This window comes from Lepidochelys olivacea (assembly GCF_965140295.1).
Source record: "Lepidochelys olivacea isolate rLepOli2 genome assembly, chromosome: 7".
NCBI classification, from domain to species: domain Eukaryota; kingdom Metazoa; phylum Chordata; order Testudines; family Cheloniidae; genus Lepidochelys; species Lepidochelys olivacea.
The window spans coordinates 82,315,348-82,343,169 of record NC_140417.1 but is presented as its reverse complement, the minus strand read 5'-3'; the positions used below and the strand labels follow the sequence as shown (position 1 = coordinate 82,343,169).

The window sequence follows — 27,822 nt, the reverse complement described above, 5'->3', positions numbered from 1 at the left end:
TTTAGTGAGAATACAGCTATTTTAATAACTCAAATAGAGGTTCAGTGTGTTTCCTGTTTATTATACATGGTTGCACAATCTGAGGCTAGTTAAATACAATCTGTTTTCAAAGTCTCTTGGAATAGTTTCCGGATTACAACATGCAAGTGATCATGAAAATATTTGGCTTTAAAAAAAAAAAAAAAAAAATTCTCAACAGGCACTTACATGAGGGAGTTAAATTTGCACTCAGATATCCACATTTAAGAAAAATACCCCAGTATAGAGTACATAGAATCTTGGTCTGCTTTATCAAAGTTCCATAGTAGTAAAATGTTTTTACAGAAGTGTAATTCAATTATTTTGCTTACTCATAAAGTAAGGTAAACCAATGATGCCTGCACTGAAGTTTAGAAAGAGTGTCTTGTTTATAGTCCAAATGAACTACAAGCGCAAGTAGCCTTCCACACAGCATGGTTCATTTTGTGTCCAATCCATATATATTATGTCTGATAACAGACTACGTGATTAATTGTGAATGGAGGCTAACTTGTTTAAGTAATTTGTTCAAAGACTCTAAACTCACAAGAGATGAGTAAGACAAAAATATTCCGTTTTTCTAGACAAATTTCTCAACACTTTTTGAACTCAACCAGTTTAAAAAATATCTTTCAAAAAAAAAAAATAAAATAAAAACCACCCAACAGTTTGTCTCCCACCCATTTATAGGCCTAGATGGATGAGAATAAGTATGTTCTTCTGAGAGGCTGTCATTTTTCCTCCTCCCCCAGGATGGCAAGGGAACAAGCTGTAAAGAGGGGAGTAGATTTGTGAATCCAAGAGGAGATGAGTAAATATTGTGCATGTAAAAAGTTGATTTGAAGAATGTAACACTAAGTCTCAGTTTAATCATTAAGAGTCAGCTATGTTAAAACATTTCCATCCCCCCTTATCTCAATTAAAGTAAAACAGCAATAGTGGGAGAAGTGAGAGTTCTACAGTTACTAGAAAACATTAGACTTGTCAGTAAACTGTTTCTGGAAGTTCTAAGTAAAAACAAATATGGTTAGAGTGAAGTGTAAGAGCCGCCACACATCTAAAAGGATCATCTTGGGAACAAATTTGTTTGTGAACGTTCTTGTGAAAGATACAAGATTCAAAGCCTCTGAGAACCACGGTATGGTCTTAGAAGACTCCAAACAGGTACAGTAAGTTTGTGGTAAAGAGTTAAACTATGCTCGCATGTCAAGAATATTTAAAAGTCTCATTCTAAAGACAAAAGATCCACCATAAACCCTGATTTTTAGTGTAATTTAGACAAGTATACTTATCTGTTGGTTTCAAAACTAGTTCAGATAAGCAGCATTGGAGGTACGCATGCGATAAATGACATGATGGGGGAGAAATGCTTTAATCTACATATTATAGGTGATTAGCAAAAAATAAATATACAAGCCTACATGCATGGAAATATATAACTAGATTTGTTTAAGCTTTATGCATATCGAGTGCATAACATTATCAAATAAAAGTAAAATGTGCAGTATAAAATAGTAGCTTAAGAAAGTTCCAGTGTTTGAGAAAGCACTTTATTTTAAATGTATATACACACTTGAATGTTTACTTGACGAATGTTTTAGTAATATGGTAAATGCAGCACTGTAAGACGAAGGAAGACCGGTGTAATGTGAGTTTTTGCCTTCTCTTCTCCTACAGGCTGCTGCCACCTTTACTCTGCTGAAGTGTCACAACAGTTTTTTCACCTCCTATCTAGTTCACATTTCAGGTTGCTCAGCAGATGCTTGTGGTTCTGGAGATTCAAACCGCTGGTGAAAATTTGTTCGTGGTTTCCTCAGTTTCTCAGGAGCTTTTCTCCAAAGAATTATTTCCTATATAGGGGAAGCAAATGCTCATTTAGTATAGCGTTATGTCTGGTCAAATATTAACCCCATAACCTCAAAATTAATCATAAGTTTCTATTGATGCAAGGTTTCCAAAATACTTCGCATCACTATTTCCATTCTGTAATGAGCTATATTTCTATAAATCAGGTACAGATGTGTTCTCAAACCAAAGCAATTCGGTTTATAAATATTGCCCTTTATATCCTTTTCACGCCCTTACCTTTGTACTCTCTTATGCCAGGAACCAAATCAAATTCCTTGTGTCTCTTCATCCAGCATTAACCCACTCAAGTGAAACAAAAAAATGTTGCACATCCAGTAATTTAAAAATAATGCTCCAAAATAATTTCCCTTTTGGACACACAGCAATTTCTATCAGTATTGTTTTGTCTGGCTATTTAGATTGTAAGTTCTGTGGGGCATCAATCACTCCTTTCTTGCATTTTGTACCACACTAATACCTCATCTTTGCTAAAATAGTGTTCATCATCCCCTTCTTCTTCCTCACTCGCAAATTAAGTTTTGTGCGCGTACTATTCAGTACAGCAAATGGGAGAAAAGTAATTATTTCACATTTCTATTTGTAACATAGAGTTTACTTGTTCGGTTTCCAAATATGAAAAAAACAAAAAAACAAAACTTCACAACAAAAACCAGCCTGTCACAAGACTCCAGCCTGTACAACACCATACCTGTTGTTTGAAGTACCGTCTGTCTTCTTCATCCACAAGCACTAGATTCAAAAAGTATCTCACTGAAAATTTTTTGTTCACATCCCTCATTGTAGGCGTTGGATCATAGCCTGCTAAGAAAAGTCTTATAGGAATTGATTCACCTTGAAGAGGAAAGAAAAGTTAGAATTAGTTTCATCTGAGAGAACTCTCATTAAAACACATTCCCCAAAATGCGTAAGACTGGGTGAAAAAGTGGTGGTCTTCTACCCAAGCACCCTTCAGATTCTAAGGGCACAGGCCCTCATCTGGGAAACCCAACACAGGTCCTGAAGTTTACAAGAGCCTTTAAGTCAACGGTGTGCCAGAAGATGGTATAAGTGAGAGGTTATTTCACCTAACTGGATTCCAGACCATTCAGAGCTTTAAAAGGACCAACACCTTGAAGGCCAATCTACTATAATTAAATAAGAAGCCAGTGTCAAACATGAACGGTCACCCAGCATTACCCTTTCTGGGACCTCTCATCACTAAATTACTAAAATAATCTAAGTCTCGTTGTCAGAGCTATTATGGAAAATGCCGATACTAGCTCAAAGTCAATAAGAACACTATTTTCACTCAAAACCAGATCAGACAACTATTAATCAGTCAATGTTCTTCAGCCGTGCCTGAATCAGACTGATCTGGATCTGCAGGATCCAAATTCTAGTTGGAGTTTTTGCAACACAACCATCAGATAGCCCTGTCACCAAAAACGGTGATTTAATCTTGCTGTTCAGTCTTGTCTCAGGATCCTACAGTAGCTGCTCAAGGGAGTTCTGTCACCATCAGTGATTGGCAGCTTGCACACCTGTACCCCTCCCCACTACACACCAGAACCCTCCCTACCTACTTTCTTCCCTTTCTCCCACTGATTTTTCTCAAGGAGCTTTAAGCCTTGTGATCCTTCTTTTCCTCTACCTTTATTTACCACATCCCTCCCTAAACTCTTCTCTGGAAGCAAGCTTGAGAGTCATTAGCAGCCAGCCTCTTCCTTCAGGACTCCTAATTGTTCCAGAATCTGCCCCATTCCAAGTCTTGAAGTGCCCTCAAGATATTGGCTGCAATAGCTCAGAGGGGAAAAGGAAACTTTCTAGGGGCTTGACTACACAAGCAAACTTGCACCAGTTTAGTTAAATCCCTATGTGGGCACACTTATAATCAATTTCAAACAGATATATCAGCATAGCTTGCCCATTAGGGGCAACCAGTTTTAAACACATAAACCTGTTCAAGTTTGTTTATCATGACTTATTTTAGTTTGCCCAACAAAGCTGCACCAACTTTTAAACTTATTTTAGTTAAACTACACCATTACCTAAACTGGTGGAACTTCATGTTTAGACCAGGCCTAAGGAATAATATCTTTTCCACCCAGTGAGTTATTTTAATTCAGAGGCACCTAAATATTCATAGCACAGTTGCTGTCCATGAGCCCTTAGAGCAGTGGTTCTCATCCTTTCCAGACTACCATATGTCTGATTTGTCTCGTGTACCCCAAGTTTCACCTCAGCTAAAAGACTATTTACTTACAAAATCAGACATTAAAATACAAAACTGTCACAGCACACTATTACTGTGTACTATTACTTTCTCATTTTTACCATATTATAACAAAATAATGGGAATATAAATATAGTACTTACATTTGAGTGTATAGTATATAGAGCAGTATAAACAAGTCATTGTCTGTATGAAAATTTTAGTTTGTACTGACTTCACTTCTGCTTATTATATAGCCTATTGTAAAACTAGGCAAATATCTAGGTGAGTCGATGTACCCAGTGATGAGCTGCCAAAAGCTGAAGAACCGGTTCCTTCAGTCGCTCCGGGTCTTCGGCGGCACTTCAGCAGCAGGTCCTTCAGTCATTCTGGGTTTTCGGGGGCACTGACGGACCCGCGCCAAAGTGCCGCTGAAGACCTGGAGCAAGTGAAGGACCTGCTGCCGAAGGCCTGAAGCGCTACCGGATAAGTAAAAATTTAAAAGGGATTCTCAGGGAAGCCTCCCCAACCAAGAGCTCAGGCGGGCCGGACAGTACAGTCCCGCGGGCCAGATGTGGCCCACGGGCCAGAGTTTGCCCACCCCTTTAGCAACTGGTTTGAAACCGGCTTCAAAATTTAACAACTGGTTCGCACAAACTAGTGCAAACCGGCTCCAGCTCACCACTGGATATGCCCCCTGGAAGACCTCTTTGTACCCCTGGTTGAGAACCACTGCCTTAGAGCAGCTGCATGTTCCGACAGTAGGCACCAGGCGGCTTGTGCTCAGAGGCTTGCTGAAGAGTGCTTCCAAAGAGGCAAATACGGTGGAGATCAGAGATGGAAGTACTTAAAAATACTACTAAAGGAGGGGAGCACTTGGCAGCAAAATCAGAGAAAAGAGGGACTGTCCTCCCGCTTTTTAGGAAGAATATTCTTCAATTCCTCCTATACAGTGAGCTGTTAATGTAGTAGAGATAGGCTTGAACTGGAATCCCAAATCAGATCACAGGTACTTGTGGGGGTGAGTAGGAGTAGTAAAAAGGATTGAACTTCAAACAAAATTTCATAATTAGAACCCCCATCTCTAGGTTAAGTAATCACTATTGCCACTTGCAGCTTTGGGTGTTCTACCTTACCGTACCTCTTTTACAAAGAAAAATTCTTATCCATATAGAAGCAAACTCATTTTAAAAACCTGGTTATAATTTTTACACTAGAATGCTCTCCAAAGTTCAAGAGCAATTATTTACCTTTGACTGGCGCACCATCCATTATTTCATACTTAGCAATGGTTTCCGTCTCTGTTGTGGTACTGGGCCCTAGTTTAAGGAAAAAAAAAAGTGCAACATGTTAATGAGAGACTTTTTGGAACATTTACTTGATATGCTTTTTCAATCAAACTACAGGACCCCAAACAGTAGTCTTATGGCAACTCCTGCCCAAGAACAGTGGTTTCCCTTTAATGGGCACAAACCCTTGGTTTCCCTTTGTATGTGTTTTAAGAAAGATAGTGTATATTAAGAAAAAGACTCAACTTCCAATAGTGTTTATATTCATAAGTGACAAAAAATATTAGGTAGAGCTACAAATAGTATGGGGAAATGCTTTGGAAACTTTACCTGCAATCATCCACCTCCTCCTGCTTCAAACCTCCTTCGAGTTCAAACTTAAATGGTTTGCTGATTTTGTGAAATGGACATAGTACTATCAAGAGTTATCTACTTGTTTATTTGAGGGATCGAGTAGCTCTGTAACAAGTTCATAAGTCATGAGGGGTTTAACAAAAATGTGTCGCTTAAAGGTGTAAAGATTGACTTGTAAAGGAAAAGAAATTATTTGCACCCTCTCTGATGTATTTAAAGCAGCTTAAGTTTTAAGGAAATACATTTTTCTGTTTCTTTTCCATGTTACAAATTCATGTCTTGTTTACCCTGGAAAACTGTAAGATGACTGAAGAGCTTGTAAAATTCTGGCATCACAAAAACTGTTTTTGGTTTGCTTTTAATAACTAACACCTATTTAATTCCAATGACTAATGGACACTCAAATATAGGAAGTCTGTTAAAGATGCAGCATCACTACCTCTTCAGTTGAAGTATGAGCATTCAGACATCCCAGACCTCCAAATCATCGTTCAGAAAAACAGCAAAGACCAAACCTAACACTGATATTTGTAAAGTTAGGTCTTTATATAAAGACAATACTTTCCAGATATAGCTCCTTTAATAAGGGGGCGGGGGGGAGAATGTAGACGAAGGGCAACATTTTCAAAAATGCCTAATGTAGGCTTGTAAGTCCCATTTCAAGAGTTACTTATGAACCCTAATGAAAGTTAATGGGACTTAAAGATTTCAAAAATGCCCGTCTTCACAATTATCTACTGTTCAAAAGGACACGACCGGCCTCCTCAACTGTTTTTAAAAAAAAAAAAAAAAGTCCACTAATTTCAGATATTAGACTGAAGTGAATAACCAAACAATTCATGCTCATGCATATTTTTAGTTTGAGTATCAAGAGTTCTGTAAGTAGCCTGTAAATTTCAGTGATCTAGGATGAGCTCTCCAACCCAAAAGCAAGCTTTGAATCCTAAAGTATGAAGCAGATGTCTACTACAAGATCTAGCTACTTTTATACTAGATATCAAATTTGATTCTGAACCCCAGATGAACAGAAACCCCATTAAAATGTCTGATAAACCAAATATATATATCTTTGATTAACTTCTTACTATTAGGTTTGCATCAACTTTATGATATACAAATTACTAGTTCATATTGGTATTCTTCCTTTTTTGCTCATCTTACCAATTCCAGTGATCTCCTTTTTGATCAGCTGCAACTCCATGTGCTGAATTTTTATTCTTACTAAGAGGAAATAAATTTTTCCAACAATCACATCCTTTAAGTGATACCTTTAGGAGAACAAACATGGCTTTCAGTTAAAGGCTTACCTAATACACATGATTCTAGCTAGAGTTTAAGAAAAAAAGATACAGGTCATCATTTTTATTGCTGAAACTGAACCGAACAGTGCCCTTCTGCTAAGGTGGGTTTCCCAACCACTCAAGTGAGGCTAGAACATCCCTACCGTTATAGGTTCCAACTGAGAATGCACTACAGTCATCCAAATAGCATGATTTCAGGAGTGAAATCAAAGTCGCTAGCAAGTTTGCAAGAGACTGAATGTTAAGCACTGAAAAAGGCACTTGGCAACTACTCTGAAAATCTAATCTTTGCCTTTATGATCAATCATTTTGTTTCCAAGCCTCCAGAATCTAAAAAAAGCTCATAATGCAAGAATCATTACGGTAAGTCATCTATATTACATCAAAGGTTACTCTCTTCTTGATCAATTTGAGTACTTCTATTTGTGTAGGTTTTGAGTCACACTTACTTCGACTTGTTATATTCAAATTCTATATGCAGGCAGTCTTCAATGCCTACTTCCATTTTAATAGAGTTGTTAACATCTGGGTATGTCGCAAGCTGGTGAACAATAAGATCATATTCTTTTACCAAGTCTGACAGTCGTCTTACTATTGTCACTTTAAGAAAATACCTATGAAGTAAACAGTAAAGTTAACAGAGACTCAGTTATGCAGATTATATTGTTTTTATGGATGAAATTGCCAAGGTGACACTCTAATGAAATAACTAAAAAACAAAGTAAGACTACAAGAGGGTCATTTTATATTCAGTAACTAGACATTTCTCTTTAAACCCAAACATTCTACAGAATTTTATCCATTGTTTAACTTACTAGCTAGTCAAGTCAAAGCCTTGGCAACACATGCCTCCAGTCTCATTTCCTTTAGTCACGTTGATACTAGGGCTGTCAAGCGATTAAAAAAATTCATCGCAATTAATCGCGCTGTTAAGGATAGAATACCATTTATTTAAATATTTTTGGATGTTTTCTACATTTTCAAATATATTGATTTCAATTACAACACAGAATAAAGCGTACAGTGCTCACTTTATAATTTTTATTACGAATATTTGCACTGTAAAAAAGATAGTATATTTCAATTCACTTAAAGTATTGTAGCGCAATCTCTTTATCATGAAAGTTGAACTTACACATGTAGAATTACATACAAGAAAATAACTGCATTCAAAAATAAAACAATGTAAAACTTTACAGCCTACAAGTCCACTGGGTCCTACTTCAGCCAAATCACTCAGACAAACAAGTTTGGTTACATTTGCAGGAGACAATGCTGCCCGCTTCTTGTTTACAGTGTCACCTGAAAGTGAGACCAGATGTTCGCACGGCACTGTTGTAACTGGCGTTGCAAGATATTTATGTGCCAGATGCGCTAAAGATTCATACGTCCTTTCATGCTTCACCCACCATTCCAGAGGACATGCTGATGACAGGTTCTGCTCAATAACAATCCTAAGCAGAGCGGACCAATGCATGTTCATTTTCATCATCTGAGTCAGATGCCACCAACAGAAGCTTGATTTTCTTTTTTTGGTGGTTCGGGTTCTGTAGTTTCCGCATCGAAATGTTGCTCTTTTAAAACTTCTGAAAGCATGCTCCACACCTCATCCCTCTAAAACTCTGAAGTGCCTTCCAAAATCTGAAGCCTTGGGTCGAGTGCCGTAGCTATTTTTAGAAATTTCACATTGGTACCTTCTTTGCATTTTGTCAAATCTGCAGTGACAGTGTTCGTAAATCAAACACCATGTGCTGGGTCATCATCCGAGACTGCTATAACACGAAATATATGGCAGAATGCGGGTAAAACAGAACAGGAGACAGACAATTCTCCTACAAGGAGTTCAGTCCAATTTAAATTAGCACACTATATTTTTTTTTAAACCATCATCATCGGCATGTCCTCCAGAATGGTGGCTGAAGCAGGAAAGGCTTATGAATGTTTAGCATATCTGGCACATAAATACCTTGCAATGATGGCTACGAAAGTGCCACGCGAACTCCTGTTCTCACTTTCAGGTGACATTGTAAATAAGAAACGGGCAGCATATCTCCTGTAAATGTAAACAAACTTGTTTCTCTTAGTGATTGGCTGAACAAGAAGTAGGACTTGAGTGGAATTGTAGGCTCTAAAGTTTTACATTGTTTTGTTTTTGAGTGCAGTTATGTAATCAAAAAAAAATTTCAACTGGTAATCTATTGTTTAACAATACGATTAAGCGCGATTAATTTTTTTAATCGCAGTTAATTTTTTTGAGTTAATTGCATGAGCTAACTGCGATGAATTGACATCTCTGATTCTTGATATGTATCAACTAGAGTGCTATAAACCAAAATCCTCCTTACGTTCTCAAATACAAGATCTCTTCACAGACATCAACTCTACTTTCTATCTTGGTGTCCTTCAAAGTAGTGGGTCAAATGTTATTTTTTCACCTTATCTTCTTTGTTAACAGGAAATAATCAAAACATTGCGCTTGAGAAAAGCATTTTATTCATAAGTTAACTTTCAATTTTAACAACCCCTACAACAGAGAACTGGGTTTATATGACAGAGCTGAAGATATTTTTGAATTCAGAAGAAGCCTTGCTATGAGAGATTTGGGAGACCAGCAGATGTCGAGTGGTCTTTGCTATAACCCTCCATGTGATCCTGATGCTTCCAAAGAGCTACCAGAATTATACCCTTAAGTCCTCTGAAAAATGTCACTTCATGCGTTCTATTGGAATCAAAATCAACACTTGAGAAAGCGTCACCTTAAAGAAGGGCTGGACTTCATGAACAGGTGAAATGATTGAAATACCAACCCATTTTCTAGGTGGAAGTTTCACTGTCCATCTAGAAAAGAGTGCCATTGTGAGTGTGAGCACAGTAAAAGTAAATTCCATGTACAGAGTTTTGGAGAAAGATACAAATTTTAGTTCTGTAATACACAGTGTTAATTTTATGTTTACAACTTAATGGGAAACAGACTTGACAGAATTACCATTTTGTTGAATGCACACTCAGCCTGTTTTACATATAACCTAACAGGATATCTGATTCTAGTATCAAATTTCATAGAATCTGCCTGCTTAAATGCATATTTTCATACCTCAATCTGACATTGGCACCAATGTAGGATTCATATGGCTTCTCAACTTGCATAAACTCAAAGTCATAACTTCTGCTTTGTGTCAGTTCTCCTGGTAAGGCCAGTTCTTTCACTAGGTTTACAAATTCATGAGTGTTGCTCTTGTCATTGAAGAGTTCTGAAATTGAGAAGCAAGAAGTTAGAAAGAGTTTATTAATAAACACAACTGTTGAAGTGAACATCATTTGAAACCTCTTTTTATAGTTCTACTCTGACTGCTGGAAGTAAGGTGTGTTGGGGAGAAGAGACAGCCATTAAATTCACCTCCAGATCAGTGGAATTTAAAACACATCAGCAAAAAGGTCAGCAATCTTCAGCATCCAATTACAACAACTAGACCAGAAAGATAAATGATAAGATAGAAAGAAAAAAAGGCCCTAATTATCAGAGATAGTTAAAAACAAGAATTGTGTGTGTTGAACCAGTAATGACCCAAATTGGCCAAACCCTGTTTTTTAGCTAAATTGGCAACAGGCAATGACATCACTTGTTTGTTAAAGGGTTTAAAAAGACAAGCTATTAGATGGTTCATTCCCAATACCTACCTGAAGTTGGAGCCAACCAATATGGGTCTAAGCACTTCTGAATTTACCGTTTGTAAGTATTTTGATCAAATGTTTATAAATGTTTTGTTACTGTTTGGATGTAGTAGAATACTTATTATTTAGAGCAACTGTATAAAGACCATTAGGCCTCTCAATTAAATAAAGGAATTTCTGGTTAAATTAGTGTCATAGTAACATAAATTCCAATATTCTGTAATAAAGTCTCCGTGTCCACTTAAGTCTCTGGTAGTTACAGCAGAAAGGCTAAAAGAAGGCAATTAGCAACATTTGGAACAGGACTGTCACCACCAATTAATCTACAAGTTACAAAAAACTGTTAGAAGGTATATCATCATTACTACCAACCCAGGTAAGTTCAAACCAGCCACTTAGGTCCAAGTTCTATCATGCTGTAAACAGGCACACACTGACTAATGGAGTTGATTGCATTTACACCAGGACTTCCTGTGACCCTTAGTGTTTAATCTTATTACTAAATCTTTGAGCCACCCAGTCTTCACATAATACATATTTTTATCTTTGCAAAACCTATCAGGAAAACCATTTCTACATATAAATTGTTGTTTAGGATTCAGAATTGTAAAGAAACATGGTCAGTTACATGACAGTAACTATCACGAGGAGTTAAAATATTTGACAAATTTATTCAAATTTAATTAATTCTCCCTAGCAGAGAATTAAAAATAAATTCATTACTCTAAGCAGGTTCACATTTAAATATACCACAACCCAAGTAATAATGCATCACAAAAGCAGCTTGTTAGAAATACAAAAGAACAGTATTTAAGTGACAGACACATTAGTTACTGGTTTTTTGCGTGTTACAAAACAAAGTGATCATAATTAAAAGAATGTTGCGAAGTGTATTTTGTTCACTGGACAACTGTTTAATTTTAAATATACTACTTCATGATTTTCTAGTAAATTTACTGTTGTATTTTCTGAGGCAGGAAGAATACTTTTTGTATAAATCAGAGAGGCTATTGTAAACAGAAGATATAGAATTTTATAATAAATCTAAGCTGTATAGAGAAAGGATATTTCAAGTGTTTTTGGGAGAAACTACTGATAGACCTTTGAACCTAACCAAATGATGCAGATTCTTCACAATTTTAGCTTCTAAATCTGAATGGGAAAAAAAAGAACTTTAGTTTAATGCAGTGTTATCAGGCAATTTTATAGGATCTCTGCACTTTGAGATATTTAAGACACCTTACTTTATGTTCAGTAACAGTACACAACTACACTTTAGAATACTGCAAGGGCCACAGACTTATTTCTAGAAAGAGGTAATTAGACCATTACCACCCTTCTTTTTCCTATACCTCCTTTTCCCTCTAAATCAAGGATTAGAGACTAAAAAAGTAATCCAGGCCTGCACAGCTGGTACATGCTTGGCATTTTAGTTTGATACACTAAAGAAGACATGAGAAATAAGCGAGAGAGATGAATTTTTGGGTGTTATTTTTCATGTGATTGCCACTTGTGGTTTAAAAAAAAAAAGTCTAAATTTTCCTAGGTTTTCATTTTGAGTATGCAGATTAAGACTGTGAACGCAGTTCTGCATTGATCACGTGTGGCAATAAGTTGTGTAAATGGCAAGCACGCTCTCTGGTTGGCCATAAAATGTTTCTCCAGGTTTCCCATAAATCAATCAACTCTTAAACAGACTGGCGAAAGAGGAAGACTGCTGCTTTTTCCAATTTCTGACCAGTACAAGTAGCACATTACTTCTGAGTTAAAATGACTAAGACATTGTCTTACTTCAGCACTTGTTAACCACTATCCTGATGTAGTCATGAGGACTGAGCCAGAGTGCTTACAGTTATGAGTGTAAAAGTTCCATAAATCACATCTACCCTCACCACATTGGCAGCTTCAAAACTCACCAATTTGTCCTACAAATTCAATTCTAATTCCTTGGTGCTCTAACCTCTTTCCAGGTTGTTTAAAGGCTATGTTCACCTGAAAAAAAAAAAAAACAAAAAACAAAAAAAAACAACAATATCAGTTGGAGGCTTTTATACTTTCCACTGTAGCACAGCAGGTGTTCACTTTCACTTCTGGACAAAGATCAGTTATTTGGGTGTGCCCAGAAAGCTCTCTCCTTCCCTCCCCTGTCTTTTTCCACTCCATGATTTTTAAGGGTTTAAGCTTGCGTATAACCCTTAAAGGCAATACACAAGAGGATGCATTAAGGACAGATAAAGACTGTCCAAGGGAATGTAAAATTGCGATCAAATTAGTAATGCTCCACTACAGGATCAGAAACATACTTTATTCCTGGCAGTTCAACTCTCCTATTTAGAGTAGTCATCTGACTAGACAACTTTTCCTTCCTCCTTGTACAACATTCTTGAGGCCTAAAACCTTTCCAGGAGAAAACAGCTACAAGGAAAAGATCTTAACTGACTGACTTCTCAAAATGGAAAGCATTCATAGAAGTGTTTAAACTACTGAAATTTCATTGTTTTAGACAAAAAGCTGTCAGCTCAAACTAGTACGATTTTATCCAGATTACTACAATAGTGTTTTCACACTTCTTGATTAAATGTGAGCTATTCAACTGTATGGTTGGAGACGTGAGCGATGGAGGTTCTGCTTTCATATTGCCAAATTCAGTTACATCATTCACCACCAGCTGGGGTCCTTCAGCCTGACACCCCTTCAGGACTTAATGGGAGATAAAGGCAAGGCAATAGGACTACTACAGATGAAAAGGAGGTTCACTCAGTCTTACAGTCAGTAACAGGTAGGGTGCTAAAGTTTGCCAACCTACCCAGTATTAATATGAAAGACCAGCACCAATCTCCAACGCCCCATCCCACCCCAAATCCCAGTTGTTACCCTAACACAAAAAAAAAAGAGTTCAAGAGGAGCAGGAAAAGTATAAGCTAGACCAGGGATCGGCAACCGTTGGCCTCCGGCCCGCCAGAGAAAGCCCCCCTGGTGGGCTGGGCCGGTTTGTTTACCTGCCGCGTCTGCAGGTTCAGCCAATTGTGGCTCCCACAGGCTGCGGTTCGCCGCTCCAAGCCAATGGGGGCTGCAGGAAGTGGCAGCCAGAAACATCCCTCGGCCCATGCCACTTCCCGCAGCCGCGATCGGCCGAACCTGCGGATGCAGGTAAGCTTGCCGGGGGCTTACCCTGGTGGGCCACGGGCCAAAGGTTGCCGATCCCCAAGCTAGACTTAACGAGATACTGCTTGTCAGCCATGCTGGGGCTCCTTCTGAGCTCTCTATATTTGGTATTGGTCTTAAGTTCAGTTATCAGAGATCTATTTTAAGACTTGACTTCACCCTCCACAATCCTTTCCCCCTCCTCTCCCCCAGGCACAAACATGCAATGAATTTGTTATAAGCATCAGCTATTCCAAGAAAGTTGTGGGAACAATGCTTAACTCATGCTCCCCCTACTGGGCATTTAGCTACTCTGCTTTATGGAGTGCAGTTGATAGAGCCGGACAAAAACATTTGGACTTTTTTGGGGGTGGGATAGAGAGTGTAACTCTTACAGTACCCATTTACTATCTGCAACTCTTTGGAGGTAAAGGAAGCATTTATGCCCAAAGACATTCACTAACCAATAGATCCAATGGCTTGGGATGAGCATCTCTGGCTCTCCTTTCCAAGAAGAGCTAAAGAAAGCTGGAGCATTTCACTTGATCATTGTTTCCCCAAAGTGTGGTGCATGGCCGCTGAGAGCACAAAGGAGTGGGGGGGGGGGGGGAAGGATGCAGTATGCTTCTCAGCTGTCCTCCAGTCTCAGCTTTCATTTTAAAAAGAGCAAATCTTTAGCTGTTAGTGTGAAGAAAACTTCAAAATATAACCCCAGTGTAGCTGATGTAGTGTCTGCCTGAGCTTTTAGAGAACCTTATCCAATGGCTCAGATGTGAACTACCCCAGTTGTCTCCAAGGGCACAAACTCAGATGCAATATGAGGACACTAAGTGTCAACATGTAACTATTTCACTGTTCATTAAAGGAAAGGAAAGATATACCAAAGTGAGCAGTCACTCAAAAGTAGGTGTCACAAGTAGATAGGCTTGGGAGATACAACAGAGAATAAGTAGTGGTAATAACTGAGCCCAAATATTTACCTTAATTGTAAGCTCAAATGTAAAAAGCACCTGAAAGTTCATAAGATGTTTATAGGTTGATGTAACAACAAATGTTGATGGGGGAAAAAGGTACAAAAAAGAGACTGAATTAGTCTAAACAAAAAGGCCTCCTGATGTAATTCAAGGTATTTGTTGAAATCATGCTTGGCAGAAAGAAAAGATGTGGAACCAGAAATTAATGAACCAAAATTGGTATGTCAGATATTAGGACTATTAGTGGACAAAATAAAGAGGGGGATGAACAATGCAACCAACTTCCCCTCTCCCACGACCTTTTTGTGGTTCCTAAAATGAGACTTTGAAAAGAACATCTCATCCCAATGCATCTTAGTTTATCAGGTCTTGTCTCTTCCCAACTCATGGACTCATCCTCCCTGATCCCAGGAGAGAAGGAGCTGACAGAAGGATTTTCTTCCCGAGAGGAAGGCCATCAGGCCTTGAAAATCAACATGACATCCAGTCCTTGGCCAAACAGCACAGAGGCACACAAGAGCTTGTCTCCCATTCCTGTTGTGTTACTTTCTGCCCCACTATTTCCTTCCTCCTATTGAATCATAGAATATCAGGGTTGGAAGGGACCCCAGAAGGTCATCTAGTCCAACCCCCTGCTCAAAGCAGGACCAATTCCCAGTTAAATCATCCCAGCCAGGGCTTTGTCAAGCCTGACCTTAAAAACCTCTAAGGAAGGAGATTCTACCACCTCCCTAGGTAACGCATTCCAGTGTTTCACCACCCTCTTAGTGAAAAAGTTTTTCCTAATATCCAATCTAAACCTCCCCCACTGCAACTTGAGACCATTACTCCTCGTTCTGTCATCTGCTACCATTGAGAACAGTCTAGAGCCATCCTCTTTGGAACCCCCTTTCAGGTAGTTGAAAGCAGCTATCAAATCCCCCCTCATTCTTCTCTTCTGCAGGCTAAACAATCCCAGCTCCCTCAGCCTCTCCTCATAACTCATGTGTTCCAGTCCCCTAATCATTTTTGTTGCCCTTCGCTGGACTCTCTCCAATTTATCCACATCCTTCTTGAAGTGTGGGGCCCAAAACTGGACACAGTACTCCAGATGAGGCCTCACCAATGTCGAATAGGTGACATCCTATCATCTTTCTCTCTCTCAGCTTTTCATCAAATCCTGAAATCAACTGCACTGCATTAGCACAGCAAGATGAGTCAGACACAACCCCGTTCTATCTAAGGAAAAAGGACCCAACCAGATGATGTCCCCTGATCAAAATGCAAACCACGGTTCATGCAACAAGTGCCATGGTGTCCTTGCCTACCAAAGCATCCATTCGTAACTAGCCAGCCATCCAGTGTTCCAAAAAAAAAAAAAAAAAAATCAACAAAAGCCATATTTCCCCCACTTTTTCTAGCTTGTATCTCTTCCACCTTGTGCCTGTTAAGAACAGAATAACTATCACACACCAGCACTAATAAAATTACCTCCTTCCTTCTCATAAAAAAGGTTAACAAAATTGAGACTGATTTAGGCATAGATAAGGGTTTATCATGGCACTTGAAGTTAGCCAACTAGATGTCAGTTCCACAGCCAAAAGACTCTTTACTTTGACCATCATTGTGTGGAATTATTACCCAGGGAGGTGGCAGAGATTCCTTCCTTTATGTCATCTGGCACAGTCATTGAGATTCCCCTTAAATGCTTAACTTTAGAAACATTCCACTCACAAGCCAGAGAAGCCTGGCTACTGCTCAGTTTAAGATGTGAATCCTGTTAGGTTAACTGTTTCCACACAACTGAATCTAGATGCATCTCCTGTGGATGTTAGCCCCTAAAGCACACTGTACTGAGATTTATTTTGTCCAAGTCTAGTAAACATAGGTCCCTCCTAGTGGGGAAAGGAGCTTGCAGTGCTGGATGCCAATTTAAGAGAATCCTGGACAAAATCACGGAAAGCCCAATCTGTCAATTTTAAATTATTTATTTAAAGACACCTTACTGTTCTTAATGAGTAAATAGTAAGCCATCTCATCTCCCTGGGACGAGAAGATCCTCTCTATGGAAACATGAAGTGCACAGTACTTCCTAACTCAGAGCTGTGAGCTCACAAATTCTTGTACCTTGCAGTCCACTAGTGCAGTCCATAAATCACTAGTGATCTGTTAATGTCTGGGGCAGAGGATGCAAGAGATTATGCAAGCAGTTATCTTGGGGTGGAAGAGTTAAAAAAAGGGGAAGCTGCCTGAGGAGCCAATAGTCTTCCGATCCAGTTGCAACTGCGTTAGTCAAAGCTCCTCAGAAGCCCTCCCAGACTGTCATCCTTTTTTAAAAAAGTATATGAAAATGAATATATGAAAGCTAGTAGCTTCCTCTTTTTAAATAGACATGCTGACTCTTGAGTTACAGACATCCCATGAGAAAGTTTCAGTACTCTAGAAAGACATTCCAGGGATTCATGCTCTATTTCGGAGGAGTCCACAGACGTGTGTGTGTGTGTGTGTGTGTGTGTAAAGAAGGTGGTCTGAAGAGTGGGAGCATTCCCTGATGGTGAATAGGTCCCTTGAGAAACAGGCAAAGGGTGCCATCTAGCTCAGTTTCTTTGAGGGAAGGAACAGATTTGGGCTTCCTAATCCTTTCCCAATTTGTTGTCAAAACACTCTCCCCTACTGAACTGGTGGCCAGCTGAGCTGAAGATCCTCTGATGTACCACCAGAAACCACTTCAGGGCATGGGGCATAACTTCAGGATGTACAGAACAAGCAGGTAATTGATGTCCAAAGACTACTGCTATAAATGGTGCCTTCTTGGCCTTCCCCTCTCTCGGGTTCCAAAGATTACTGCTTCCAACAAGAAAAATTATTCCAAAGTGACAGGGATGCCTTTGGCTACACTGGCTTCTTCAGAGATAGGAAGAAAACAAGAGATGAAAAGAAGAAGCAATAGGCTAATGAACATATAAAACAGAGGTTCTCATTAATTGCCACAGTAACTAATATGAACACAAGAATGGCCTTACTAGGTCAGACCAAAGGTCCATCTAGCCTAGTATCTGGTTTTCTGACAGTGGCCAGTGCCATGTGCCCCAGAGGACATGAACAGAACAGGTAATCATCAAGTGATCCATCCCCTGTCACTCATTCCCAGCTTCTGGCAAACAGAGGCTACCATTCCTGCCCATCCTGGCTAATAACCATTTGAAGAACTAAAGTTTACATTAGTCACAAGTAGGTATAGAACAGATAATTTTCTGACCTTTAAGAACAAAGGCAGACCAGAGAATTAAGCTGGTGTTCAAACCAGTTTACCTAACGAAGAAAAATCTATATCTCATGTTTTATATCTAGTTTGCATTTATGTGCTGCAAAAAGTAAACAAGAATTATAAGAAACACAAACAAAAGTCTTACCTTTCCTGAAACAGATTCACCATCATAGAAGAGGAAGTGTTTTTCTATTTTGCCATCTTCAGTTTTAATTTCTGCTGTTTTTCGTGTTTCTGCATCATTAAGAATAATGTCAATCTCACAAATCGGACCAAAAAAGCCTCCAAGAAAACTCTGGAATAAAAAAATTATTTTTCAGATTATCACAGGGATAAAGATAACTATCTTTTATGAAATACATTTTTTTAATCTTTTGTTTGTGGCAGTGATACTAATTAAGCCTGGGGGATGAAAGTATGTTCCCAATTACACAAGTTCCCTGTGTACTGAAGGACAGATCTCAGTTTGCAGATGTAAAGCTCAAATTTTTAGAATATGCAAATCATTTCATTGGGATGTTTAAAAAGTTATACACAAGTAGTTTCATAATAACCACATGGGACAGTACTCAGCAAATAATTAAAAGATAAGATCAGTAGCAAGCTGAAGAATGAGCAGTGCAAGCAAAATTGACTAGTCACAACAGGAATAAGTAGATAGTTCTAGTACCCAATTATGATCACAAAAAAATTTCAGCCCCTATTTATTAGTACCGCAACTTTCCACTGAAATTTGATAGTTTTAAATCATACTTGAGACACCCAGACTCAAAAACAAACTTTTGGATTCCTTACAATTAAGAAACTGGGACACACTATGTATAACATTGTAAAAAACTGTTTATTGGAGTAAGAGGAAATAGGCCACAAACTGAAAGACCAGGGAGAGGATCTACAGGAAACACTGGAAGCAGAACTGGAAAAAGATGGTTTTTTGGTCCAAGACTATGCACCGAACTCTGGGTTGAGGAAGGAAGGAAAGGCGGTGCCTTCCAACCCTGATATTCTATGGGCTAGAACCCACTTTATCAGATGTATGGAGTGGAAAATACAGGAGTAGGTATAAATACATGAAAAGATGTGAATTGCCTTACCAAGTGTGAGGTTAGTCTAACAAGACAATTCAATTGACAGCAGGATACCAAGGGAGGAAAAGTAACTTTTGAAGTTATGAGAATGGACATTTCAAAATTATCTGCGACTGCCCCTGGATCATTACAAAACCTAAACCTAATTTCCCCAATACTAGTTTCCCCCCTACTATTACTCACACTTCTCGTTAACTGTCTGAAATGGGCCACTCATTACCACTTCAAAAGTTATTTTTCCTCCCTTGCTATCCTGCTGTCAATTGATTTGTCTCGTTAGACTAACCTCACACTTGGTAAGGCAACTCCCATCCTTTCATGTATTTATACCTGCTCCTGTATTTTCCACTCCACGCATCTGACGAAGTGGGTTCTAGCCCACGAAAGCGTATACACAAATAAATTTGTTAGTCTCTAAGGTGCCACAAGGACTCCTCGTTGTCTCTGCCCCTGAACAGAACGTTCTGGATGCAAATCACACACACAAAACTAGATGTAGTCCCTCACTGTCTTCTACTGGGTACATTTGGTATTCTTTAAAGAATATACGTTCTCATTCTATGTAGGATCTTTAATTGTAGTCTGGGGAGACAAAATTTGAAGAGTTTGGACAAAGTCAATAGAAGAGGAGAGGTATTTAGCTAAAAATCTTAAACGCATAGAACTAATGATGCAAGAAAGCTGTTCCAAACAACAGGCACTGCTGAGAAGAAAACTCTCATATCAGCAAGAGTGACACTGTTTGGGGAAACAGAAGACACAGGACTGCAAGACAGGCTGAAGAAAGAACATAAGCAATTTTTATCTTATGATAGGTTAAGATACACAAGGCTAAATAAAAGAAGTCCCTGTACTTTGTTTCTACTTAGAGCTTGTTACTCTGGCAAACTGCCCCAAAACTCTTCACAAAGAGTGGTGCAATATTCTGTAAAAGAAAGCTAGATTAGCTACAGTTAACCTGAGACTTCCACTCAGTACTGGCTATGTACACACTATAGCTTACATCGGTACAAGCTGTGTCGCTCAGGGGTGTGACTAAGCCACCCCCCTGAACTACATAAGTTACACTGACCTAAACGCCAGTGGGAGAGCCTCTCCCATTGTCATCATTACCCCAGCCTCAGTGAGTGGTGGTAGGTAAGTTGATGGGAGACCCCTCCACCCCATTGGCTTAGAACATCTGAAAGCTCTGTAGCCTAGACTCCAACAGCTCAAAAAGCAGCCTAAGGAGGGGCTCACATCTAACAGGGAAGTCTTCCAAGTCTCTGCTGAGTACAGATTTACATTCACAGGTGGAACATCAAAGAAGCTTGCTTTGTGACTACATCTGTTTTCTGATATTCAATTTCCAGTTAAATTAGTTACTTAGGAAGAATTCCCAAATCATTAGTATACAAGAAATATGTTTAAGTTATAACACTTTATTGCCCTTTCCAGGAACATGCTCACATTAATCCTGAAACATGCAGTACTACTTTCAAAGTGTAGTCAGCAATTACACGTATCAAATTGAAAGAGTGCCTATTGAGTTTTATGCACATTTACCTCCAAACCAAAAACAGATTACATTCACAGCACACATCATCTAAAAGGATCCCATAGTACAGGGGTTCTCAAACTTCATTGCACCGTGACCCCCTTCTAGCTATAAAAATTACTATACGACCCTAGGAGGGGGGACCGAAGCCTGAGCCCACCCGCTCCCTGCCACCCCGGGGGGGGGGGGGGGGGGAGAGGGTGGAAGGGAGGTGAAGCCAAGGGCTTAAGCCCCAGGCAGGGGATCTGTAATCTCAGCTCCACTGCCCAAAACTGAAGCCCTCAGGCGTTGGCTTCGGCCCCATGAAGTCTAAGCCAGCCCTGACGACCCCACTTGGGGTCCCGACCCACAGTTTGAGAACTGCTGTGGTATAGCATTTCACAAATTATAGACAGAGCCACTAAAATGCAGTCACAATAGAAACAGAGGTTGACAGTAGAGTACTCTTAAGATACTGCACATCAATACTTATTTTAAGATGTTCCCCATATGGGCTGGCCTATGCTTCAATTTGAAGGAGAATAAAGCCTTTAAATAAAAGCCCCATCACCTCCCTCAATTTGTGTCAAAATAGTTTATATGTAAACATATCAACAAATAGACTGCTATATCTTGCATATGAAGTGAAGACCGCTAACCTTACAAATACTGCAAGACAGTTACAAGACTCACAAGTTACTTCTGAATTAGCCATTCTCCTTCCCAAAAGCACTAGTTCTCATCTAGCATGGATAAACAAAACAAATTTGGAGTTTCAAGGCTAAACCATTTTTAAAAAACAAGCCATTCCAAAAAAATAGGTTTTCCAAAAATGAAAACCTCAATTTTTCAAAAACTGTGATCTTCTAGTTATGTTGTCCAACTGATCTCTAACTTTCCCCAAAAAAGAGATTCCCTCCTAAGGCAGTGGACTACTTTAAAAAAAAAAAAAAAAGCATCTGATCTCCTTGCTAAATACCTTGTAAGGGAAAGACAGTCACAATGTTAACTTAGTGTGGGCATACCCTTACAATATGAAATGGTCCTAAACCTTTCTGTACTATTACTGTGCACTTTCAACTACAGAGGCAAGTATATTTCAGTAACCCCTACATAGAATTTGTAAGGCATTTTGGGAGGATGCCATATAAATATGCAGCATAAGTGTGCTTGGCAAATACATAAGTAATCTTAAACCAAAAAGTTCATGCTTTCAGGATAATATAGTCTTCTGGATGACACAACATGTACTTAGCATACGATAGGTGTCAGAACTGTTTATAGCCTGCAATAAAATAGTCTAAACTCCTCAAGTAAGGACCAAGCTGTCAAGTTTTGATAGGCAAGAACACTGGCAGGACTCAAATACAGTAGGAATAATAAAAAATATTGTTACCATTGGAGAAAGAGAGATATTATTAAGGGCACAAGAGCAAACTACCCCACTGAGTAGAAAAAGATAGAAAATTGAGCAAGAGAACACCATGGCTTAAGTAGATCTTCAATGATTTAAAACCTCGAAGAGTCCTACAAAAAGTAGAAACTAGGTCAAACTACAAAGGATGAACATAAACATAACACACAGGTATGGAACACAAAATTAGAAGGCCAAGTCACAAAACAAGAGAGATTCAACTAGCTAGAGACAAAGAGTAACACGAAAACATTCTACAAATACATCAGAAGCAAAGAAAAACCAAGGACAGGGTAGGTAGGCCCTTTACTCAATGAGGGGAGGGAAACAGTAACAGAAAATGTGAAAATGGCAGAAGCGCTAAATGACTATTTTTTGTTTTAGTGAAAACTGAAAAGTTTAATAGCGATTGGACATCTAACATTGTGAATGCCAGTGAAAATGAGGTAGGATCAGAGGCTAAAATAGGGAAAGAGCAAGTTAAAAATTACTTAGACAAGTTAGATGTCTTAAAGTTACCATGGCCTGATGAAATGCATCCAAGAATACTCAAGGAGTTGACTGAGGAGATATCTGAGCCATTAATGGTCATCTTTGAAAATTCATAAAAGATGGGAGAGATTCCACATGACTGGAAGAGGGCATATATAGTGCCAATCTATTAAAAAAAGGAAATAAGGGCAACCCAAGGAATTACAGACATCTTAATTTCACTACCCAGAAAGATAATAGAGCAAAAAATTAAACGATCAGTTTGCAAACACCTAGAAGATAATAAGGTGATAAGTAATAGTCAGCACTGATTTGTCAAGAACAAATTGTGTCAAACCAACCTAACATCTTTCTTTGACAGGGTAACAAGCCTTGTGTATAGGGGGAAGTGGTAGACAAGATATATTTTGACTTTCATAAGGCTTTTGATGCCGTCTCACATGACCTTCTCACAAACAAACTAGGGAAATACAACCATGATGGAGCTACTACAAGGTGAGTCCATAACTGTTTGGAAAACCATTCCCAGAGAGCAATCATCAGTGAGTGGTTCATGGCCGAGCTGAAAGGGTGCATCAAGCAGGATCCCACAAGGATCAGTTCTGGGTTCAGTTCTGTTCAGTATCTTCATCAAGGATTTAGATAATCACATAGAGAGAACACTTATAAAGTTTGTGGATGTTACCAAGCTGGGAGGGGTTGCAAGTGCACTGGAGGATAGGATTAAAATTCAAAATGATCTGGACAAACTGGAGAAATGGTCTGAAATAAATAGAATGACATTCAATACGGACAAATGCAAAGCATTCCATTTAGGAAGGAACAATCAGTTACACACATACAAAATGGGAAAGGACTGCCGACGAAGGAGTACTGTGGAAAGGAATATGGGGGTCAAAGTGGACCACAAGCTAAATATGAGTTAGAGACAGGCCAGTCCTTGCCTACAGACAGCCCCGCAACCTGAAGCAAATACTCACCAACAACCACATACCACACAACAGAACCACTAACCCAGGAACTTATCCTTGCAACAAAGCCCGTTGCCAACTGTGCCCACATATCTATTCAGGGGACACCATCACAGGGCCTAATAACATCAGCCACACTATCAGAGGCTCGTTCACCTGCACATCCACCAATGTGATATATGCCATCATGTGCCAGCAATGCCCCTCTGCCATGTACATTGGTCAAACTGGACAGTCTCTACGTAAAAGAATAAATGGACACAAATCAGATGTCAAGAATTGTAACATTCATAAACCAGTCGGAGAACACTTCAATCTCTCTGGTCACGCGATCACAGACATGAAGGTCGCTATCTTAAAACAAAAAAACTTCAAATCCAGACTCCAGCGAGAAACTGCTGAATTGGAATTCATTTGCAAATTGGATACTATTAATTTAGGCTTAAATAGAGACTTGGAGTGGCTAAGTCATTATGCAAGGTAGCCTGTTTCCTCTTGTTTTTTCCTACCCCCCCCCCCCCAGATGTTCTGGTTTAACTTGGATTTTAACTTGAAGAGTGGTCAGTTTGGATGAGCTATTACCAGCAGGAGAGTGAGTTTCTGTGTGTATGGGGGTGGGGGGATGTGAGAACCTGGATTTATGCAGGAAATAGCCCAGCTTGATTGTCATGCACATTGTGTAAAGAGTTGTCACTTTGGATGGGCTATCACCAGCAGGAGAGTGAATTTGTGTGGGGGGGTGGAGGGTGAGAAAACCTGGATTTGTGCTGGAAATCACTTTAGATAAGCTATTACCAGCAGGACAGTGGGGTGGGAATAGGTATTGTTTCATATTCTCTGTGTATATATAAAGCCTGCTGCAGTTTCCACAATATGCATCTGAGGAAGTGAGCTGTAGCTCACGAAAGCTTATGCTCTAATAAATTGGTTAGTCTCTAAGGTGCCACAAGTCCTCCTTTTCTTTTTGCGAATACAGACTAACACGGCTGCTACTCTGAAAACTGTTACCAAAAAATCACAACAACAACAACAACAAAAAAAAAACCAAGAAAAAGAGAGCAAGCATCATTCTGGGATATATTAACAGGAGTGTTGTAAGCAAGACATGAGAAGTAATTCTGCTCTACTTTGCACTGATTAGGCCTCAACTGGAGTAGTGTGTCTAGTTCTGGGCACCATATTTCAGGAAAGATGTGGACAAATTGGAGAAAATCCAGAGAAGAGCAACAAATATAATTAAAAGTCTAGAAAACATGACCTATGAGGGAAGATTGAAAAAAAAAAAATGGGTTTAGTCTGGAGATGAGAAGACTGAGGGGGGCATAACAGTTTTCAAATACATAAAAGGTTGTTACTAGGTCTGTCAAGCAATTAAAAAATTGAATCGCTATTTTTGTTTAACAGTGCAATTAATCGAGTACCATTTGTTTAAATATCTGTGGATGTTTTCTACGTTTTCAAATATACTGATTTCAATTACAAAGTGTATAGTGCTCACTTAATATTTATTTTTGATTACAAGTATTTGCACTGTAAAAAAACAAGAGAAATAGTATTTTTCAATTCACCTAACACGAGTACTGTAGTACAATCTCTTTATCATGAAAGTTGAACTTACAAATGTAGAATTATGTACAAAAAAACTTGTGTTCAAAAATAAAAAATGTAAAATTTTAGAGCCTGCAAGTCCACTCACAGTCCTACTTCTTGTTCAGCCAATGGCTCAAACAAACAAGTATGTTTACATTTACAGGAGATAATGCTGCCCGCTTCTTGTTTACAATATCACCTGAAAGCAAGAACAGGTGTTCTCATGGCACTGTTGGAGCCAGCGTCGCAAGATATTTACGTGCCAGATGTGCTAAAGATTCACATGTCCCTTCATGCTTCAACCACTATTCCAGAAGACCTGCGTCCATGCTGATGGCAGGTTCTGCTCGATAACAATCCAAAGCACTGCAGATTGACACGTTTATTTTCATTTTCAGATGCCACCAGAAGGTTGATTTTCTTTTTTGGTGGTTTGGGTTCTGTAATTTCCTCATCAGAGAATGTTGCTCTTTTAAGACTTCTGAAAGCAAGCTCCACACCTCATCCCTCTCAGATTTTGGAAGGCACTTCAGATTCTTAAACCTTGGGTCAAGTGCTGTGGCTATCTTTAGAATTCTTACATTGGTACCTTCTTTGCATTTTGTGAAATCTGCAGTGAAAGTGTTCTTAAAATGAACATGTGCTGGGTCATCATCAGAGACTTCTATAACAGGAAATATGGGGCAGAATGCAGGTAAAACAGAACAGGAGACATACAATTCTCCCCCAAGGTGTTCAGTCAGAAATTTAATTGACACTTATTTTTTTTAAATGAGCGTCATCAGCATGAAAGCATGTCCTCTGCAATGGTGGCCGAAGCATGAAGGGGCATACGAATGTTTAGCATATCTGGCACATAAATACCTTGCAATGATGGCTACAAAAGTGCCATGTAAATGCCCGTTCTCACTTTCTGGTGACATTGTAAATAAGAAGAGGGCAGCATTATCTCCCGTAAATGTAAACAAACTTGTTTGTCTTAGAGATTGGCTGAACAAGAAGTAGGACTGAGTGGACTTATAGGCTCTAAAGTTTTACTTTTTTTTTAATTAAACAAACAACAACAACAACCACCTATGTTTGTAAGTTGTGCTTTCAGGACAAAGATTGCACTACAGTACTTGTACAAGGTGAACTGAAAAATACTATATCTTTTGTTAATCATTTTTACAGTGCAAATATTTGTAAGCAAAAATAATATACACTTTGATTTAAATTAAAGCACACAATACAATATATATGAAAATGTAGAAAAACATCCAAAATATTTAATACATTTCCATTGGTATTCTCTTATTAAAGAGTGCAATTAATGGCAATTAATGTTTTTAATCACAATTAATTTTTTTTGAGTTAATCACATGAGTTAACTGCAATTAATCGACAGCCCTAGTTGTTACAAAAAATTGTTCTCCTTGACCTCTGAAGATAGGACAAAAAGCAATAGGCTTAAATTGCAACACGGATAGGTTAGGTTGGACATTAGGAAAAACTTCCTGTCAGAGTGTTTAAGCACTAAAATAAATTGCCTAGAGAGGTTGTGGAATCATTATCCTTGGAGAATTTTAAGATCAGAGATGGTCTAGATCAGCGGTTCGCAAACTGAGTCGGGACCGCAAAGTGGGTCACAACCCCATTTTAATGGGGTTGCCAGGGCTGGCTCAGACTTGTTAGTGGGGCTGAGATTACAGACCCCCTGCCTGGGGGCTGAAGCCCTTGGGCTTTAGCTTCCCCTCCCCCCAGAAATGGCAGGTATTGGGCACACTCAGGCTTCGGTCCCCCACCTGGGGTCATATAGTAATTTTTGTTGTCAGAAGAGGATTGTGGTGCAATGAAGTTTGACAACCCCCGACCTAGATCATACTTAGTTCCGCCCTGAGTGCAAGGGAACTGGAACAGATGATCTCTTGAGGTCCCTTCCAGTCCTATGATGTGTTTACTCTGAGAAATGACCCCACCCACGTGGCATTGGATCCTGCAGCCCCGCCGCCGACAGTCACTTGGCAGGAGGTGTGGTGGGGGAGGGGTTATCGGCCCCGCGGGACAGCCGTGCAGAGGTGCTCCAGCCCAGCCTCTGCCAGCTCTGCGGGGCCCACCGGGGCGAGGAGCGACCATAACGTGCCGCAGGCCGAACGCCACGAGCCAACGCAGCGCCTGGGCGCGGGCCGGCCGGGAGGAGAAGCCGGTGCAGTCCCTTGCAGGGTCAGAGGTCGAATGTCGCCGACTGAGGGGAGCCGGCTGAGCGCGCGGGGCCCAGCACCCTGCGGAGCAACCGAGGGCGGGCCCTCTCAGCGACACGCGGGCCAGGGAGGGCGCCCGCGAGCCAGCCCCCGCCGGCCACAGGTGGGAATCCGCGTCCCGAGGCGCGTCCCCGGCGGGAGCGAGCTGCCGCCACGGGCCCTGCTCGCCCCTCACGGCCCCCAGCGCACCAAAACCCTTCCGCAGCCCCCGGGCCTGCGCCGCACGCGGGCAGGGGAACGGAGCAGGCCGCGCCGACGTCTCGGAACGGGAGAGGCGCCACCCGCTCACCCCAGGGGCCCCCGAGGTGCCAGCTCCCGCTCACTCACCATGGTCACTTCGCCTCCAACCGACCCCGACCCGCAACAGCTCCGGCCCGCGCCCCTGTCATGTGACCCTTCAGGCGGTCACGCCCCGCCCCTCCGCCACGTGACCGCCCCTCCCTAGTCCCTAC

General features: G+C 40.0%; 1 protein-coding gene across 1 annotated transcript; it reads right to left on the bottom strand.

Moving 5' to 3' along the window:
- Positions 1-27,822, bottom strand: VPS26A (VPS26 retromer complex component A). The gene is made up of 9 exons (XM_084635021.1): positions 27,698-27,822; positions 18,205-18,354; positions 12,611-12,686; positions 10,117-10,273; positions 7,472-7,636; positions 6,883-6,989; positions 5,329-5,397; positions 2,576-2,718; positions 1-1,868 (listed from the first exon to the last, which is right to left on the bottom strand). Exons 1-9 carry the CDS (start codon positions 27,698-27,700, stop codon positions 1,755-1,757), a joined length of 984 nt encoding a protein of 327 aa, XP_084491147.1. The 5' UTR covers positions 27,701-27,822; the 3' UTR covers positions 1-1,754.